This window comes from Chiloscyllium plagiosum, unplaced genomic scaffold, assembly GCF_037043375.1.
Source record: "Chiloscyllium plagiosum isolate Xiang-an unplaced genomic scaffold, Cpla_swu_hap1 HiC_scaffold_6, whole genome shotgun sequence".
Classification (NCBI taxonomy): domain Eukaryota; kingdom Metazoa; phylum Chordata; class Chondrichthyes; order Orectolobiformes; family Hemiscylliidae; genus Chiloscyllium; species Chiloscyllium plagiosum.
Genome location: NW_028270144.1, coordinates 90,511,242 through 90,532,791, shown reverse-complemented (window position 1 = coordinate 90,532,791; position 21,550 = coordinate 90,511,242). Strand labels below are relative to the sequence as shown.

General features: G+C 41.0%; 1 protein-coding gene and 2 non-coding genes across 3 annotated transcripts; all 3 read right to left on the bottom strand.

The window, feature by feature from the left end:
* Positions 1-2,179: 2,179 nt before the first annotated feature.
* Positions 2,180-19,831, bottom strand: rpl21 (ribosomal protein L21). The gene is made up of 5 exons (XM_087988193.1): positions 19,747-19,831; positions 18,360-18,421; positions 16,043-16,155; positions 4,904-5,054; positions 2,180-2,306 (listed from the first exon to the last, which is right to left on the bottom strand). The coding sequence occupies exons 1-5, from the start codon at positions 19,811-19,813 to the stop codon at positions 2,217-2,219; spliced, it is 483 nt and encodes a 160-aa protein (XP_087844319.1). The 5' UTR covers positions 19,814-19,831; the 3' UTR covers positions 2,180-2,216.
* Positions 14,215-14,349, bottom strand: LOC122547366 (small nucleolar RNA SNORA27). Its single transcript, XR_006310985.1, has one exon. It is a non-coding gene; the product is annotated as a small nucleolar RNA SNORA27 (small nucleolar RNA).
* On the bottom strand, positions 19,257-19,332 carry LOC122547365 (small nucleolar RNA SNORD102). The gene has a single exon (XR_006310984.1). It is a non-coding gene; the product is annotated as a small nucleolar RNA SNORD102 (small nucleolar RNA).
* Positions 19,832-21,550: the final 1,719 nt, after the last annotated feature.

The following is a 21,550-nucleotide window of genomic DNA, read 5'->3' as shown; positions in this document are numbered from 1 at the left end:
CTAAGATGCTCACACAGCAAGTAAAAAGAAACAGGAAAGTAGACTATACAATTATCTTTGTTAGAACAGTATTAGAGACTTGTTACGATTGTGTAGTAAGGTGAGATACAGCTGAAAACAGCTACGAACCTGCATCCAAGGGGTCTTTGTTCAGCAACACTCCCTAGGACCTTACCATTAAGTGGTTAAGTCCAGCTAAGATTTGCTTTCCCAAAATGCAGCACTTCACATTTATCTAAATTAGACTCCATCTGCCACTTCTCAGCCCATCTGATCAAGACCCTGTTGTAATCTGAGGTAGCCTTCTTCTCTGTCCACTACACCTCCAATTTGGGGTCATCAGCAAACTTATTAACTTTACCTCTTATGCTCACACCCAAATCATTTATATAAATGATAAAAAGCAGAGAACCTAGCACCAATCCTTGTGGCACTCCACTGGTCACAGTCCTCCAATCTGAAAAACCCTCCACCACCACCCTCTTGACTTTTATCTTTAAGGCAGTTCTGTATCCAAATGGCTAGTTCTCCTGTATTCCATGAGATCTAACCTTGCTTACCAGTCTTCCACGGGGAACCTTGTCGAACACCTTACTGAAGTCCAGATAGATCACATCTACCGCTCTGCCCTCATCAACCCTTGTTACTTCTTCAAAAAACTCAATCAAGTTTGAGAGACATGATTTCCCACGCATAAAGCCATGTTGATTATCCCTAATCAGTCCTTGCCTTTTCAAATACATGTATATCCTGTTCCTCAGGATTCCAACAACTTACCCACCACAGCCAGGCTCACTTGGTTTGTCCTTACAACCTTTCTTAAAACAGTGGCATCACATTAGCCAACCTCTGTTCAAAATTATATTATGCTCACATCCACCACTTCCTCTGGAAGTTCATTCCACAAAAACCACTGTGTAAGAAAAATGACTCCTCCTGTCTCACCTTAAATGCCCTAGTCTTGAAATCTTCCATTCTTAATAAGTTTCACAGCACATCCTTATAATTGAAACACTCAATTTCTGACAGCATCCTGGCAAATCTCCTCTGAATCCACTCTAGCTTAATAATATCCTTCCTCGAACAGGGCAACAAAAATTGGACACCAGTCCTGAAGAGGCCTCATAAACGTCTAGTACAACCTTAACATGATGTCTGAACAAGGAAGGCAAGTGTGCTAAATGGCCTGCTTAATCACTGACTACTGGTCAAGTTTCAAAGATTTATGTACTTGAACCCCTAGCTGTCCCTGTTCTATACTAACAAGGACCTATTTTAATTGTAGAACCCCTGCACTTGTTTTGTTTTACCCAAATGCGATACGTCACATTTATCCAAATTAAACTCCATCTGCCACTCCTCAGCCCAATGACCCAATTGATCAAGTTATCTCTGTTATCTTAGCTAACCTTCTTCGCTATCCACTACACCACCAACTTTGGTGTCATCCATATGCCTTCTATATTCTCACCTAAATAATTTACATAAAATGACAAACAAAAGTGAACCCAGCACTAATCCCTATGAAACACATGCATTGGACTTCAGTCCAACAAACCCCCCTAACACTGTCTCCTGCCGTTAAGCCAATTCGCAAGCTCACCCCAAATCCCATGTGGTCTAACTTTACTAATTCATCTACGTGGAATCTTGTAAAAGGCTATACTAAAGCCCAAGCAAATAATGTCTCTGACCTCAATCTTTTTGAATACTTCCTCCAAAAACCCAATCATCTTTGAGAGACACAATTTCCCTCACACAAAACCATGCTGATTTTCCACTGATCATTTCTTGCCTCTCCAAGTGCACATAAATTCTATCTTTCAGAATTACCCCCAACAACTTTGCCAAAGTCAAACTCAGGTATAGATATCCTAGGCTTCTCCTTACATTCCTTTTTAAGGAAAGGCTCAACATTAGTGAATCTCCACTCAACTGGCACCTCACCTATAGTTATAGATGATACAAATATTTCTGCAAAAAATCAAAGTATATTTTTCAAGTACAAAATTATATTTCATAATATATTTATAATTGATGTTTTAACCCTCAGTGTTCATTTGTTAGAAAACTTGGTTTGGCATTCACAACATCATTCACAAACTATACCAAAGAGTGATTCACAACTGTGTCAAGATGGGGTGAAAATTGACAAATGGTGCATGAAATTAATACAAAATCAGACACACAATATTTATTGGATTTGTTTTACAAAATTATGCCATGAACTCATATGGAATTGGTTCCAGCAGCTGTGGCTTGTTCGCCTTGGTTCGTACGAAGTGTGCTTTTCTGGGTTGAGCAGGCTGCAAAGTAGAAAATGAGTACATTAGTAAAATGGTATAATTTTGAAATTCACTTAGATGGACCAGAGATAAATCAAAATTCTTATAATCCAAACCAGAAACAGAACCACACAACTTGGGCAGTGGATCTGTGTGGGACTCTGGATCAATGAGGTCCCCAAAGCAAACAGATCAATGGCAGATTTGTTTCAACAAAAGCAAAGTGTGACGTTACAGGAAGGCAGGTAGGAAATTAGTGGGGACTTCTCGCTTTTCAACGTGATCACTATTGATTTAGTCAAGGCTGCTAATATAGCTTAACTTTACATATTATAATAATATATTCATTTTGTGGCATTTGGGCGTCACTGGCTGGCAGGCAATTATTGCCCACCCTTAGTTGCCCATGATAAGGTGTGATGAGTTGCCTTCTTGAACAGTTGCAGTCCACCTGCTGTGAGTTGACCCACAATGCCACCAGGGAAGGAATTCCAGGATTTTGACCCAGCGACAATGAAGGGATACAATATATTTCCAAGTCAGGATGGTGAGCGATTTGGAGGGGAACTTGAAGGTGGTGTTACCATCTATCTGCTGCCCTTGTCCTTTAATGCAAATGAATATTTTACAACAAACTATATTTCTTTACTTGAAAAGAGTTAAGGGGTTCTGGTTGTCTGCCTGGAAAAATCTCTTTCCCGAGGAGGCTCTGGCCAGAAACATCGATTCTCCTTCTCAGATGCTGCCTGACCTGCTGCGCTATCCCAGCACCCTATTCTCAACTATGACCTCCAGCATCTGTGGTCCTCACTTTCCCCCAAAATCTTTTCCCAGTTTACACTTAAATAGGAATAAAGATAATAAAAGCAATGATCTATATTCTATTTAGTTAAGAAAAATCTGGGGAGCTCAGGTCTGGGTTTTGCACATCTGGTGGAAAATCCTAGGGACCCCGATGAATACATGCGCAGGAAATGCATCCGCTGGGAGCACTAAGATGCAATGATGTTTCAGGATGTTCAAGCAAAGAGGGAATAGGTAACTGCCAAACAGAAAGAGCAGGCAGCTAATTAGGGAATCTCTTCAGTGAATCTCACTTGCAACTGTTTCTCAACCTCAACAGGACAGTTTGCCTGCGGAGACCAGCCACAATTAAGGCCATGGCACCGTACGAAGTCCAGGATATGGGGTTGGGCAGGTGGGAGAGCAGACAGGGAACCAAAGCAGGAATTCAAAAAGGTAGTCAGATGCCACACAGTAGTATGCATAGGAAGACAAGGATAGAGCAGACGAATGCATGACTGGAGGGGTGCTGCAGGAGGGAGATCTTTAAATTCCTGATGAACTGGAATAGTTTCCAGGCAAGATGAGACTGGTAGAAGTTGGATAAGTGGGCAGCACGGTGGCACAGTGGTCAGCACTGCTGCCTCATAGCGCCAGAGACCCGGGTTCAATTCCCACCGCAGGCGACTGACTGTGTGGAGTTTGCACATTCTCCCCGTGTCTGCGTAGGTTTCCTCCGGGTGCTCTGGTTTCCTCCCACAGTCCAAAAAAATGTGGTTAGGTGAATTGGCCATGCTAAATTACCCGTAGTGTTAGGTGAAGGGGTAAATGTAGGGGAATGAGTTTGGTTGGGTGGCAGGTCGGTGTGGACTTGTTGGGCCGAACGGCCTGTTTCCACACTGTAAGTAATCTAATCTAATCTAAACAGGAATGGGAGCAACATCCTTTTGGGAAGGTTCATTAAAGCAGTCAGGAAAGATTTAAACTACATGGGCAAAAGCATTCCAGCACAAGTACTGGAATGGGAGGAGTGGTTTCAAGAGTTGAGATGCAATTAGAAATTGAAGTTTATCTGAGACAGTCCAGCAGACAGAATCATAGAATACATAAGAAAATGGAGTTTGGCAATGCAAAACAGGAAAATGGGAGTATGCAATCACAGATGGATAGGATTTGCAGTTCAACATTAATGGTTACAGAGTAGTTTAACGATATATTGTTAAGGAATGATAACTTGGAAGGATCATCGAATAAGGACATATATGCAAAAGTAAAAATCACTAGGAGCAAACAATGTCGTCTGTGTTGACTAGGCTTTCAAAGAGTCAGGGATAAGAGGATCAAATGGAAAGACACTTCAGAGAAGTTAACAAATATAGCAGCAATAGGAGATTTTAACAACCCAAAATAACTCCCTTTTAATGAGCAAGCAAGAGATAAGATGGAAATTCTTAAAACTGTACCAAGTCCACCTTTTAGAGCAGGTACGTAGAAAGCTCCAACAGAGAGGGGGCAGCCCTGAATCAAGCGCCCAGAAATCAGCTCAGCAAGATGGAAACCATATCAGTAAGGGTGCTGCAATAATACCATTTATTGCCACCGTAATCTCACAGTAGCAATACAGCTGGGTCCAGAAATTCAAGTAGTCAGACACCTCCCTTCAGAAATGATCATAAGCTTTGAAACGCCAGAACATTCCCCCCCTAAAATCAGCATTTAGACTTCAGTAATGATCAAATGTAGATGGTGACACCCTTCAGCATCTGACTGATATATTAAATTGCACTTGTGGTTGGGATGGCTATTTAATGTTGAAGGCATGACTCCGTTCCTACCTGACGTTTCAGCTCAACCCAGGTCCCCTTCTCTTTTGCTGCTCTCTTGGCCTCTTCATTAGCTTTTACTCGCTGCAGAAAGCTGTCCCTGCTTTTTGAATGTTTAATGTGCTCAATACGCACATTTATTCTCTTGGCGAGGATCTTGCCCCTAAAGATGTAATTCAAAACAATTAGATTCAGAGTACCATTAAAAACCAACAATAACACCTGGAGTTCCTAATTGAAATTAAAGGGTTAAATTTGCTTGGCTGACCTGCAAGAAACTGGATGTCCTGAGACTAGAGTGCGATGCCTCTGATTTACAGCAGATTAAGGAAATTTCCATTCCCATCTCTTGGTATTCAAAGCCATTTGCATGGCCATTTACTAGTTATTCAAAAGCCATTTACATTGTCACCTCCTACTATTATTTTCATCCCCTATTTAGAAATCAATAAGAACATTATAGTTGGAATTCTGACTACTCCCTGTAGTTAAAAATACAATTCACACCAGACCTGAGGTATTTTAGGGATGATTTGCATTACATTGTTACTGGAGGTGATATGATCACTGCATTGTGCCGAGGATAGCATGTGACTGTGGTGGGATGGTTGGGGGTTGTCTTGTGAGCATTACTAACTGATGTAAAGATTTTGCATAAAGGAAGTGCTGTTTCCTTTGTTAACACAGTGATTTTACAATGACCCTGTAAGCTCTGAGGTGTGTGTTAAAGGCTCCTCCAGAAAGTCTGTACTGTACTGTGCTGTGCTTAATAAAATTTGGTTGCTGTTCACAGAAGTTAGTGTGTTGCAGTTGCATTAAGTGTGTAAGGACCTCAGGGAAAAAAAGAACATTAATTAGTTTAGCATATCAAAATATAAAAAAAACTGAAACTTACTTAGCCAGCATAATCGTTTTATACCTTATGCTATCCAAGTTGTTCAGCTTTAAATTTCAATGTGCTTCTAGATTTATTATACAACATGACTAACTTTAAATTAAACAACTCAAGTTGTATTGAGACTATTCAGTGCAGCGCCTTCTCAAATTAAGAATTTCAATACTTGCATATACATTTTTTGTGAGCAACCTCTTGCTAAATCAAAATAAACTATAAAAATACATCAACTCTCCAGAATTGAAAATGTACTTTGTAGTTGGATTTCAACTTGAACACACAAAGATCAGAATATAGGATAATAAAAGCTTTGTCATAGAGATGTACAGCATGGAAACAGACCCTTCAGTCCAACTCTTCCTATTCATATACCCATTCAAATGCCTCTTAAATGTTGCAATTGTACCAGCCTCCACCACATCCTCTGGCAGCTCATTCCATACACGTACCACCCTCTGCGTGAAAAAATTGCCCCTTAGGTCTCTTTTATATCTTTCCCCTCTCACCCTAAACCTATGCCTTCTAGTTCTGGACTCCCCCACCCTAGGGAAAAGACTTTGCCTATTTATGCTATCCATGCCCCTCATAATTTTGTAAACCTCTATAAGGTCACCCCTCAGCCTCCGACTCTCCAGGGAAAACAGCCCCAGCCTGTTCAGCCTCTCCCTGTAGCTCAGATCCTCCAACCCTGGCAACATCCTTGTAAATCTTTTCTGAACCCTTTCACGTTTCACAACATCTTTCCGATAGGAAGGAGACCAGAATTGCATGCAATATTCCAACAGTAGCCTAACCAATGTCCTGTACAGCCGCAACATGATCTCCCAACTCCTGTACTCAATATTCTGACCAATAAAGGAAAGCATACCAAACACCTTCTTCACTATCCTGTCTACCTGCGACTCCACTTTCAAGGAGCTTTGAACCTGCACTCCAAGGTCTCTGTTCAGCAATAGGACCTTTCCATTAAAATGTATAAGTCCTGCGAAGATTTGCTTTCCCAAAATGCCGCACCTCGCATTATCTGAATTAAACTCCATCTGCCAATTCTCAGCCCATTGGCCCATCTGGTCCAGATCCTGTTGTAATCTGAGGTAACCCTCTTCGCTGTCCACTACACCTCCAATTTTGGTGTCATCTGCAAACTTACTAACGGTACCTCTTATGCTCGCATCCAAATCATTTATGTAAATGACAAAAAATAGAGGGCCCAGCACCGATCCTTGTGGCACTTCACTGGACACAGGCCTCCAGTCTGAAAAACAACCTTCCACCCCCCCCCCTCTGTCTTCTACCTTTGATCCAGTTCTGTATCCAAAAGGCTAGTTCTCCCTGTATTCCATGAGATCTAACCTTGCTAACCAGTCTCCCATGGGGAACCTAGTCAAATGCCTTACTGAAGTCCATATAGATCACATCTACTGCTCTGCCCTCATCAATCTTCTTTGTTACTTCTTCAAAAACCTCAATCAAGTTTGTGAGACATGTTTCCCACGCACCAAGCCATGTTGTCTATCCCAAATCAATCCTTGCCTTTCCAAATACATGTACATCCTATCCCTCAAGATTCCCTCCAACAACCTGCCCACCACCGAGGTCAGGCTCACCGGTCTATAGTTCCTTGGCTTGTCATTACTGCCCTTCTTAAACAGTGGCACCACGTTTGCCAACCTCCAGTCTTCCGACACCTCACCTGTGACTATCGATGATACATATTATCTCAGCAAGAGGCCCAGCAATCACTTCTCTAGCTTCCCAGAGTTCTCGGGTACACCTGATCAGGTCCTGGGAATGTATCCACCTTTAACCGTTTCAAGGCATCCAGCACTTCCTCCCCTGTAATCTGGGCATTTTGCAAGGTGTCATCATCTATTTCCCTACAGTCCATGTCTTTCATATCCTTTTCCACAGTAATACTGATGCAAAATATTCATTTAGTATCCCCCCCGTTTTCTATGGATCCACACAAAGGCCACCTTGCTGATCTTTGAGGGGCCCTATTCTCTCCCTAGTTACCGTTTTGTCCTTAATATATTTGTAAAAACCCTTTGGATTCTCCTTAATTCTATTTGCCAACACTATCTCGTGTCCCCGTTTTGCCCTCCTGATTTCCCTCTTAAGTATACTCCTACTTTCTTTATAGTCTAAGGATTCACTTGATCTATCCTGTCTACACCTTACATATGTTTCCTTCTTTTTCTTAACCAAACCCTCAATTTCTTTAGTCATCCAGCATTCCCTATATCTACCAGCCTTCCCTTTCACCCTGACAGGAATATACTTTCTCTGGATTCTTGTTAGCTCATTTCTGAAGGCTTCCCAATTTCCAGCTGTCCCTTTACCTGCAAACATCTGCCTCCAATCAGCTTTCAAAAGTTCTTGCCTAATACCGTCAAAATTGGCCTTTCTCCAATTTAGAATTTAAAACTTTTAGATCTGGTCTATCCTTTTCCATCATTATTTTAAATCTAATAGAATTATGGTCGCTGGCCCCAAAGTGCTCCCCCACTGACACCTCAGTCACCTGCCCTGCCTTATTTCCCAAGAGTAGGTCAGGTTTTGCACCTTCTCTAGTAGGTACATCCACATACTGAATCAGAAAATTGTCTCGTACACATTTAACAAATTCCTCTCCATCTAAACCTTTAACACTATGGCAATACCAGTCGATGTTTTTGAAAGTTAAAATCCTCAACATTAATACTCTATTATTCTTAGAGATAGCTGAGATCTCCTTACAAGTTTGTTTCTCAATTTCCCTCTGACTATTTGGGGGGGGGGTCTATAATACAATCCCAATAAGGTGATCATCCCTTTCTTATTTCTCAGTTTCACCCAAATAACTTCCCTGGATGTTATTCCCACAGCTGTAATGCCATCCCTTATCAAAAATGCCACTCCCCCTCCTCTCTTGCCTCCCTTTCTATCCTTCCTGTAGCATTTGTATCCTGGAACATTAAGCTGCCCCCCCCCCCACCTTACTAGTTTAAATCCTCCCAAGCAGTTCTACCAAATTTCCCTGCCAGTATATTAGTCCCCTTCCCATTTAAGTGCAATCTGCCCTTCTTGTACAGGTCACTTCTACCCCAAAAGAGATTCCAATGATCCAAAAATGTGAATCCTTCTCCTATACACCAGCTCCGCAGCCATGCATTCATCTGCTCTATCCTCCTATTTAAATTTCTGCCTAACTCTCAACCTTTTCCCTTCCAATGTCATTGGTTCCAATGTGGACAATGACCTCTTGCTAGCCCCTCTCCCTCGTGAGAACATTCTGCACCCCGAGACATCCTTGATCCTGGCACCAGGGAAACAACACACCATTGTGCTATTTCTCTGCTGGCCACAAAAATGTCTGTCTGTGCCTCTGACTACAGAATCCCCTAACACAATTGATCTCTTGGAAGCCGACGTACCTCTCGTTGCATTAGAGCCAGTCTCAACACCAGAAACTTGGCTGTTCGTGCTACGTTCCCCTGAGAATCCATCAAGGTTCCTCTGTATAAAAGGTTAGGCAGGAAATTAAAAGGGAAGTCCTCAAGGGTAGCAATATCTGGATTAATCCCAGTGCTACGAGCTAGTGAGGGCAGGAATAGGAGGATAGAGCAGATGAATGCATGGCTGCGGAGGTGGTGTATAGGAGAAGGATTAACATTTTTGGATCATTGGTTTACTTCCAGTCCTAAAAGCTAATGAGGGCAGGAATAAGAGGATAGAGCAGACGGATGCATGGCCAAGAAGCTGGTGCAGGGGAGAAGGGTTTGCATTTTTAGATAATGGGAATCTCTTCTGGGGTAGAATTGACCTCTACAAGGACAGAATACATTTGAATTGGAAGAGGACTAATATACTGGCAGGAATATTTGCTACAGCTGCTTGGGAGGATTTAAACTAGGAAGGGTGGGGGTTCCAGGAAAATAGTGAGGAAAGTAATCAATCTGAGAAAGGGACAACTGGGAAAAAAGGTCAAACAAACAGTCAGGGCAGACATGAAGGGTGGGGGTCCCACCAGGATTCCTGAAGAAGGGCTTATACCCGAAACGTCGATTCTCCTGCTCCTTGGATGCTGCCTGACCTGCTGCGCTTTTCCAGCAACACATTTTTCAGCTACAAATTCTACAGGAAGATAGAAAGGGGTTGGGGGCATTTTTGATAAGGGATAACATTACGGCTGTACTTAGGAAGGATATTTGAATGGAACTGAGAATTAAGAAAGAAATGATTACCTTATTGGGATTGTATTATAGATCCGCTCTCCCCCCACCCACATCCCAAAAGACGGCAAGAAATTGAAAAACAAATTAAAAAGGAGATTTCAGTTATCTGTTAGAAGAAAAGGATGGTTATAGTAAGAAGTTTTTACTTTCCAAACATAGACTGGGACTACCATCGTGTTAAGGATTTAGATGAAGAGGGATTTGTTAAGTGTGTAAAAGAACATTTTCTGATTCAGTATGTGGAAGTACCTACTGGAGATGCTGCAAAGCTTGACCTACTCTTGGGAAATAAGGCAGGGTAGGTGACTGAGATGTCAGAGGGAGACTCTTATTTCAGACTCTCCCTAAACTTCCACTTTGGGGCCAGCGAACATAACTCTATTAGTTTTTAAAATAGTGATGGAAAAGGACAAACCAGACCTAAAAGGTAAAGTTCTAATTGGAAGGCCAATTGTGATATTACTAGGCAAGAACACTTGATAGTGAGTAGATGTTTCAGGATAAAGGGACAGCTGGAAAATGGTAAGCTTTCAAATTGAGATAACGGGAATCCAGAGACAATATATTCCTGTTACGGTGAAAGGCAAGGGTGGTAGGTGCAGGGAATGCTGGATGAGAGAAATTACATTTTGGGCAACAACAAAGGGAGCATATGTCAGATATAGACAGCAAGGATCGAGTGAATCCTTATAAGAGCATAAAGGCAGTAGGAGTATACTGAAGAGGGAAATCAGGAGGACAAAAAAAACGGGGACAGGCAATAGACTTACCAAACCAGGTTAAGGAGAATCCAAACGGACCTTATAAATATATTAAGGACAAACGGATAACTAGGGAGAGAATAGGGCCCTCAAAGAGCAGCAAGGCAGCCTTTGTGTGGAACCAAAGGAGATGGGGAAATAGTAAACAAGTATTACGCATCAGTGTTTACTGTGGTGGTGGTCATGGAAGATACAGAATGTGGGGAAATAGATGGTAACAGCTTGAAAAATGTCCATATTAGAGGTGGTGGCGTTGGATGTCTTGAAACACATAAAAGTGGAAACATCCCCAGGACCTGATCAGGTGTAGACCAGAACTCTGTGGGAAGCTGGGGAAGCGATTGCTGGGCCCCTTGCTGAGATATATATATCATCGATGGTCATAGGTGAGGTAACAGAAGACTGGAGGTTGGTTAATGTGTTGGCACTATTTAAGAAAGGTGATAAGGAAAAACCAGGGATTAATAGACTGTAAGCCTTGTGTCGATGGTAGGCACGTTGTTGGAGGGAATGCTGAGGGACAGGATTTACGGTATGTACATTTAGAAAGGCATGGACTGATTAGGGATAGCCAGCATGGCTTTGTGCGTAAGAAATCATGACCCATGAAGTTGATTGCATTTTTTTGAATTAGTGAGGAAGACTGATGAGGGCAAAGTGGTGGATGTGGTCTATATGGTCTTCAGTAACGCATCTGAAAAGGGCTCCTCATGGTACACAGGTTAGCAAGGTTAGATCTCATGGAATTTGGGGAGAACTAGCCATTTGGATACAGAACTAGCTCAAAGGTAGAAGATAGAGGGTGTGGTTTAAGGTTGCTTTTCAGACTGGAGGCCCGTGAACAGTGCTGAACCACAAGGATCGATGCTGGGTCCACTACTTTTCGTCATTTATATAAATGATTTGGATATGAACATAGGAAATATAGTTAGCAACTTTGCAGATGACACTAAAATTGGAGGAATAGTGGACAACAAAGAAGGTTACCTCAGATTACAATGGGATCTTGATCAGATGGGCCAATGGACCGAGAAATGGAGTTTAATTTAGATAAATGTGGAGTGCTGCATTTTGGAAAGACAAATCTTAGCAGGACTTAATGGTAATGTCCTGGGGAATGTTGCTGAACAGAGACACCTTGGAGTGCAGGTGCATAGCTCCTTGAAAGTGAAGCCTCAGGTAGATAAGATAGTGAAGGCGGCATTTGGTATGCTTTCCTTCACTGGACACAGTATGAGAGTTGGGAGGTCATGTTGTGGCTGTACAGAACATTAGTTAGGCCACTTTTGGAATATTGTGCACAATTCTGGTATGCCTCCCATTGAGAAGACATTGCAAAACTTGAAAGGATTCAGAAGAGATTTACAAGCATGTTACCAGGATTGGAGGATATGTGCTACAAGGAGAGGCTGAATAGGCTTGGGCTGTTTTCCCTGGAGGCTGAGGGGTGACTTTATAGAGGTTTATAAAACCATGAGAGGATTGGATAAGGTAAAGAGACAAGGTCTTTTCCCTGGGGTAGGGGAGTCCAGAGCTACAGGGCGTAGGTTTAGGGTGAGAGGGGAAACATTTAGAAGGGACCAAAAGGGCAACTGTCGCACCCAGAAGGTGGTGCGTGTAGGGAATGAGCTGCCAGATGAAGTAGTGGAGGCTGGTACAATTGCAACATTTAAAAGACATTTGGATGGGTACATTATTAGGAAGGGTACATTATTAGGAAGGGTTTAGAAGGATATGGGCCAAGTACTGGCAAATGGAACTAGATTAGGTTAGGTTATCTGGTTGACATTGACAAGTTGGACCGAAGGTTCTGTTTCCATACTGTACATCTCTATGACTCTATGTGATAAATTAAACTAATTGAATCAGAGGCAGATCATGCCTAACATATCTGATAGAATTTTGAGAGGTGCTCAGGTGTGTAGATAAGGGTAAGAAGTGATGTAGTTTATATAGACTGGAAAAATACCTTGAACAAGATCTCAAATGGGTAACTCAAAAAGGTAAAAGCATACAGAATCCAGTGCAACTTGGCAAGTTGGGTCTAAAATTGGGTTAATAGTGGAAGACAGAGGGTAGGAATAGAAGGCTGTTCGTTTGACTGGATGTAGTCTCCAGTGGTATAATAGATCTGTGAAGGTGGCAGTACAACGTAATAGACTGGTTAAGAAAGTATATGTGATGCTTGCCTTTATTAGATGCAGAATAAACAAGGATTGCAGATGAAGGGCTTGCGCCTGAAAACGTCAAATCTCCTGTTGCTCGGATGCTGCCTGATCTACTGTGTTTTTCCCAGCACCACACTTTTCGCCTCTTTATTAGCTCATAGCATAGATTATAAGAACAGGGGGCTCATCATGCAATTGTATAAAACTTTGGTGGGTTAGACCACAGGTGTAGTACTGTGTGCAACGGAGGTCAGAATATAGGAAGGATAACGGTAGTCAATTGGGTGTAGAGGAGATTGACTGGGATGTTGCCTGGGATGGAGTATTTTAACTATGAATAGAGAGTAGATAAGTTCAGGTTAGTTTCTTCAGAACAGAAGAAAAGATGGGATAGAAAACAGACATTTATCTGAAATGCCAGTAAGAAGGTGACATAACTTTGAAACGTAAGGTGGGAAGATTTAAAGAAAAAGGCATTTGAGTCAGGAAGCCCAACAACGTTTAAAAATAATATTTCGATGAGTACTTGAAATATCATTATATTCAAAGTTATAGGTCAAGTGTTAAGTGAAACTAGTGTAGATTTAGAGTAGTTTTTGGTGATGCAGACTCAATTGACTGAAGGGCCTCTTTTTCGCTTCCATGATTCTATGAATATTATTTTGATGTACACAATGATCCTCAAGTTCAAAAATGAACGGAAATGTGCCATTTTAAAAACTATTTTCACAATTAAGATAGAACATTAGAAAGCAGCTGAGGTAAGCTGACAATAAAAATAATGGCAGCAGAATGTAGCCAATAATCCTGAAAAAGTGAAATTAGCTTGCCATGGTTGCTTACCTAGATAACGGTTAACAGAATTAGCATGAGACTGAATTCCTGACAGTTTCTATTAGCGTTTTGAAGTAGAGTGGGCATCCTTTTGAGAACACCAGGTGCATTAAGGACTGTTCATTCCCTACGTTTGCATTGTTTTGCATGGTCAAACATTGCAACAGTGTTATGTGACATTCACAATGCAGTTTGTGAATACCCACTGTGTATTAATCATGAAAGTTTAAATACCAAGAAAAAGTTACCAAAAATCTATTGAAGAATTTCAATTATAACTATTCTTGAGACAAGTCTTATGCAGCAGATCCAATGATATACTTGCATAATCAATTACTTTAACCCCAGAAGTGAAAACCATCAGTGTACGAATTAGGACTTATTACAAAGTCTTAAAATTTAGACTTAACATCAAGATGGCGCAGCAAGAGTTTTCTCCAATATTCTTAAATGTTCCCTCTGACAGGAACCAAGTCATGTTATATATAACATGCTTGGGTTTTTAAAAGGACATTTTACTCTACCCCATTTGAATGGCCAGTAGAGACATGACGTGTCTTATTGGCAAAGTGAGAGGGGTGACAAAATTGATTACACAGCATTAAACAGCTCATACAATGTATCTGGCCCATTACAGTGTCATTCTAAACTGTCAACTATACAATGTATGTGCTGACTGGGACTGGTTATTCAGTACCGAAGCCACTGGAACTGGGAATACCAAACAATTTTCTCACCAATTTCACCCACCTCCCAACAAACTGGTCACAACTCAACATCCAATCCAGACTTAAGCTTCAAAAAGTATTTTGCCCACCCCAAGACAGCATAGTGATGTTCGGTACGGTTTTTAGCCTACATGCAATTGAAATTCTTTTGCACCCTTGTTGTGGCAAACTCAAAATTGTTTAGAATCATAGAATCCCTACAGTGTAGAAACAGGCCACTTGGCCCAATAAGTCCTCACTGACACTCTGAAGTGTATCCCACCCAGACCCATTCCCCTATTACTCAACATTTCCCTTGACTAATACCCCTAACCTCCACATCCCTAAATACTATGGGCAATTTAGCACAGCCAAGTCACCTAAACTGTACATCTTTGGACTGTGGGAGGAAACCGGAGCGAGGAAACCCATGCAGACACAGGGAGAACGTGTAAACTGCACACAGCCAGTCATCGGAGGCTAGAATCGAACCTGAGTCTCTGGCACTTGAGGTAGCAGTGCTAACCATTGAGCCACAATTTAGCACCCGCCAGTCTACTCGCCACAACGAGAGCTCATCCAAACTTTTGATACCTCTTCCAACATAACCAAAATATAACATCTATTCATATAGACTTCTGTGCTTGCGTTCTTACGCACTCTTATACCCTTGGATCTCCCGTCAATTCAGCTCTATCCTCCAAAGTTTTCTTCAGATCCCCCTTCTCATTTTAAGTCCATTGCTGAACACTTCTAATTGAAAAAGTAAAGTTTTAATCAATTGTGCTTCTACAAAATGCATAAGATAGTAATGGCATGATATAGTTTGGCTACATCAGCTTACAGCTTTCTTCCTATTCAGGTACCTTTACCAGGAAGCTGCAAGAAACTCTCTTTGATGGCCCCATCAATGTACTGTCCTTAAGCTGCTGCATAACAAAGGTCAATTTTCAAATATTAAGTGACACCCAGCTCCATCTCTTCCTGACTCAATGTTTTCTTAACATCCAGTCATAGACAAGCTGAAAATTTCTCCAATTAAACATTAGAATCACAATCATCTTGCAGTCAACACCACAAACACGAAACACGTTCCAGCGTTTTAACCACGTCACCCACTATCTCAGGCTGAAACAGACTGCTGGCAATTGTAAATATTCCATTAAATTCTGAGCTGAGATCCATCAAGAATTCTTACCATCTATAGGCAAAGTACACTCAACTCTGCCTACCAACGATCATGCCCAAGTCTCCATCAGATTTGAATGTTGCAACGTTTTAATGTGAATGTTCCACATTTCAACACCTTCAGTTTATAAATTGTCCCCCTTCAGCAAAATCCCACTCACCGCTAATCACTCATTTGTGACCCCCACAGATCCAAATTAAAATTTTAATCCAGTTCTAAAATTTTTTATTGCCCCACTGTTGCTTAACAAATCCCCATTCTGAAACTATCCCCTTCATTGTTTGGCATCAATTTTCTAAACAAAATCTGCAATTTTTTGGATTTTTCCAAAGATTTAAAAGGATGACTTAAGTGCAAAAGTTTAAACTGTTCATACTCACTTGACTTGTTTGTTGACAATAATGCCTACAGCATGCTGTGTAACATTATAAATTCTTCCAGTCTTGCCATGGTAACATTTGTGGGGCATACCCTTTTGTACAGTGCCTGTGCCCTAATGAAAGAGAGACCGTTTAGCACCTAATCTGTTCAGTCATGAAGGAGAACTTAATCTATTAAGCATGGTTCAATTAAAGTAAAATAGGTTCCAGACCGCCATTTATTGCCCATGAGGGTGCTGAGCTGTATTCAGTGTCATACAGCACCGAAGAGGCCATTTAGCCCACCAAGTCTGCACCAACCTATATACAAGAATCGCACTTTCCAGCACTTGGTCCATCGAAATGTTATGACATTTCAAGTGCTCATCTACATAGTTTAAGGTGGAGATGATTTTCCCCATAAGTAGCTGTTCCCAGTCTATGCTGGTACGATCTTACCATATTTTAATAAAATCTGTCTTCCACTAATCTAAACCCTGTGTTTTATTTTTGAAGATTCTCTCAATAATAAACAATTTGTAGTGTTGCAGTTGTGATCCCTAAAATGTTCCCACCCACTGCTCCCTCAACTACTTGCCTGGTTTCATGCCGCAAAATCAGGTCAAGCAGTGTGCCATCCCTTGTTGAATCTTCTACGTGTTAATATAAAAAGATCTCCTGAATGCATTTCAAGAAATTCAACCCCTCTAAATTCTTTACACAATGACCATTCCAATTAATATTGGGAAAATTGAAATCTCCTAAATACCCTATTAGTATTGCAGGAAATGCAATCTGTATATAACTGCGTAGAAAGTGACAATAAAACAAAACTTGTGATATAGCAATAATGTCTCTATCTCTGAACCAGAGAATCTGGGTTCAAGTCCCACCTACTCCAGAGGGGTATAACGTTTGGGCTCACTTATGGTGTAACAGTAGTTTCCCTGCCCCGGACCAAGATGCCCAAGTTCTAGTGCCACCTGCTCCATAAGTGTGGAAAAACATCTCTGAACAAGTTGGTTAGAAAAGTAGATTTAACAGGAAGAAGCCAGGAATGCACAACAGGTCAGAATAGAATGAATGGCATGCGTACCTTCCACATATTCAGTGTTAGCTGGAAAGTCCTAACTATCATGTAACATAGGTAAGGACAGTTCTTTAATCTTGCTTCACTTTTAGATGAATTAATCTTGTTTATCTTCAAAGAACCAAACTTTAGAAAACTGCAATTAATGAGGCAATCCTACTTCAACCTCAATCTTTCTCTGCACAAGAAACATATCATGTCGAACGCGAAAAAATCTTATGAAAGGCCTCCAGCAATGTGAAGTTTAAATTAGGACAACAGCAAAGTAAAGGCCTAAGATAAATCATGCTTCTCATGAATATACAATCACCCAAGAGCACTGCTGACAGCAACATAAAACACTACAAAATACACAACTACCTCAAAATTCTCAATATTTATGCTTCAAAAATGATATAGGGAGTGCACTTTCTCAACTTCTGATGCAAACGCGTAAGAGTATAATGTGCAAAAATGCAAAGTTGTTCATTATGTAAGGGTTATCAAAAGAGCAGTACTTAAATGGAGAAACTCTGCAAAAAGCTCCAATGCTAAGGGACTTTTGGTGGGATGGGGTGGGTGTACTTGTACTTTAAACAGAGAAAGCTACCACACATATGCATAAGGTAATAAGAAAGGCTAATGGTACATTGGCCCTTATTTCAAGGGAGTTTGGAGCATAAGACTAAGGATGTCTTCCTGCAACTGTACAAAAGGTGCCGATGGGTCCTCATCTGTAGTACGCGGAGCTGTTTTGGCCCTCTTAAAAAGATGATTTCACTGGAGGCCATTCAGAGAAGGCTCATTAGGATGATATGGGTATGGAAGGATTGTCTTATGAACAAAGGTTAAAGAGGTTGGAACTCTACTTACTTTGGCTTATCCTAAGTTTAGAATGAGAGATGATCTAATTGAAACATACAGGATTCTTAAGGGGCTTGAGATAGTAAAGGCCGAGAGAAAGGTTTCTCTCATGGGAGTCTAGGACCAGAGGGCATAGTGTCAAAATAAATGGATGCCAATTTTAAGATTGAAATGGAGGAGGAATTTCTTCTGAGGGTGGAGAGACATTGGAACATCTTGCCACAGAGCCGTGTATACTTAAGGCTGAGAAAGAGATTCTTGATCAGTAGGGGAACTCAAGGGTTACAGGAAAAGGCAGGATAGTTGATGCGAGGAATATGAAATCAGTCATGATCCTACTGAACAGTGGAGTAGGCTCGAAAAATCGAACTGCCTACTCCTTATGGTCTTATAATGGCCACATACCTTAATGTCAACAATATCACCTTTCCTGTAGATACGGAAGTAAGTAGAGAGGGGAACAGGCCCTAAAACAAAACAAATCTATTTTAATTCCAAGTTAAACAATTAAAACTAAGCAGTGCACATTGTTTACCAAAAAAAGCTGCAAATTCTTTATATAGTATCCCAAGGAGACAATTCCAGAAAAATTTTCGAACAGGCAAATCATGCTAGTCAATCTAATTAAACCCTTTGATTAAAAAAAAGCAAAGATTGACGGGAAAGAATGGAAGATGTCCATGTCAGGGATGTGCTCAATCAAGTATCACATAAAAGTCTAAGAAAATTGCTGCTCGTGAAAAGGAAGGCCAGAGTCAGCTTGGGGAGAAAAATCACATTCAGGGCAGAAAACAGCAAGTCATGGTGCATGGTTATTCTCCAGACTTAAGGACAGTGGTGTGCTCCAAAGTTCAATGGATACTAAATCACAGTGAAATCTCAACTTGCCAGATGTCCAAATTTGGAATGATAGCCAAATATAACATAAGTACAGGATGATGCATTTAGCAAAAAATAATCGGATGTACAATGAAGACTGCTGTGATCTTTGATAACATGCTGATCTTTGCAGAGCGTATCAACTGGACCAGGCTTAGGTGACCAGACCTACTCTGTACCCAGCACACCATGAACAATTGAGTTGTGCCACCATTGCTCTCAATTCCTCATGAGTAACCAAGCTCCAGGATTAGTCATGCCTTCCAGGACTACAATGGATATAAAACATTGTGTTTAGATAACAGAATTAGATAAGTTTGTTCAATGTTGCGATGACCCAATAAGAGGTTTATTGAAAAATTCATTAAAATTATTCTTTGAAAAGAATGCTAACTCATTCATACTCCCTAAATAATTCTGGTTTGCTCTCAGTGCCGGTGAAATAAATTGCTCAACTTGCCTCATACAGCAATCATTGGAGTTCAATCATCATCGAGCACCAGATAAAACAGAAATCCACATTACAGCATACCTTAACAGAATATAATAAACCCACTACACTAATATCTTACACATAAACACAAGTGTAATCAGAAAATTGTGAAATTCAACTGCATCCTATAGCCCAGAAGCCAGAGCCTTAAGAAATCCATGCAAATACAGTGCAGTGCAGATACCTGCTTTTCTCAGTTTGCTATCAAAAGCACAATTCAGCCATCAGTATCAACTCGAAGGTGCAACTCGTTCGTTTGCACAAATTGTCTAAATTACTTTATTAGATTCGACTAGCCAAAAAAATCAATAGAAAGCTGGAACGAGATTCACAGCCCAGGAGTTAAGAAAAAGTACGAGAAAACACTGCAGCTAACATTAATGCAAATTTTAAAAACACCTATGAATTAAGGAATCTCACCATGTTTTCGGAAAGGCCTTGCAAACATATAGCGAGTGCCCCTCCTCTTGCCCCTGGTGTTCGTCATTTTGACCCTTCACTGAAGAAACAAAACCTACAGTTTATTTAGCATTCCGGGGTGGGGTAGGGTCGAGACTCACACAAACCGCACGTAACATGGCGCTGTTACTGAGAGCTCTTTAAAGATAATTGTAACGCAGGAAGCCATTCAGCTCTTCGTGATCGTCCTAGCTCTGACAAGAGCATCTCAGCCAACATTCCCTATAAACCCTGTAGTCTTGTTTTCACGTAAGACAATTACCGTTAGACGATCTTGGTTGAACCTCCCCAAACCACATTCGATAATAGTCTACACCAGATCCAAGTAGGACTCCAGAGAAAAATCAATGACTGATACAAACACGGCTCCTGGCTGTCTCTTTCGCAGCACCTGACGATTAGATCTGGAGTCCCAAACGCTGGGCTACATATCACATTCCCACCACTATTATCTTTATCCCTCTAACGGCAGATGGAATAGTTAATTTCCCTCACATTGCCACATGCCCAGATCTCAACGGCCATGTGGCGTGACTGAGGGTGCGGGAACAATTCAGAGCTCCCGCGTGGAAAAGAGAACGCCTCCCGACACCGTACGGAATTTATTCCCCCACATCCTGCTCTCTAGCACATTATAAGTTGCGATCGGCACACGAAAATCAGTTTTTACAATTTCCTGGGCCTGTTTTTAATGACGGCCCGAGCAGTGCTCCAACAACCCGATACCTACAAGATGGCGGAGCTCGGCGGAAAGAGAGAGGAAGGACCCCAACTGCCTTAACATGGCAATCAGAGCTGTCCAGCCCAGTGCCTGTTCATGAAAAAAATAAAACGTATATTTTATTTAATCGAAAAGGCACATTGTTAAATGAATATCAACAATATATACACGCGTTCAGTGATCGCTTTTAAATTACGGAAGCGAAATGCTTTTGAGGATCCGCAAACTGATAGTCACGTGACTTTTTTCTAGGCGGTGGAATTCTTTGTAAAACTGAGATCATTTTAACACCAGCATTTTAAGTGGAAGCTGATGTAGATTAAGGGGAATCTGAACCTTACAGAAGATTGTGTTGTAATAGTCAATTTGAAGGATAATAAAAGCCTAGATCGGCTTTTTAAACGCCACATGAGGTGATTGGGTGGAGTTTGGAATGAGTCAGTGATTAATTGACGTGGGTTTGGTTTGAGTTCAATTAATCCATACTATAATTTACTTGATAAAGTCTGACCTGTTTCACTCAACTCAGTTCAAAGTATGAATTGTTGAATTAAGATTAGATTATTATCATGGGAATAGTTATACATACAATTATTTAATGTTGCACTTGCATGGATATGGATAGTTCATACAATGAATTAATGCAAACCTTTACTGTATTTCTAATTGATGAGAGCTAATGTTTCAGAGTTACACAAATCCTGAAATTAACATTGATGATTGTTGCAATCACAGCTGGTGATTATACTTGACAAGTCAGATCCAGAGTGAAATTTGACATCGTGGACCATATTTGTTTTTGCAGTTAGCTACCGTGATTGTTGGTCACCACATATTCACGAGTCTACCAATGTTACTTAACAAGAGAACACTAAGCAAAGCTGTATAAATACACTTCAGAAAAATCTTAACATTAAAAATAAGGTTTCAACCTGTTTCCCGGACTTCGGAATAACGAGGACTGCTGATACTAGAAAGTCAGAGTCCACAAAATGTGGAGCGGAAAAAACACAGGCCAAGCAGCATCAGAGGAGCTGGGGAGTC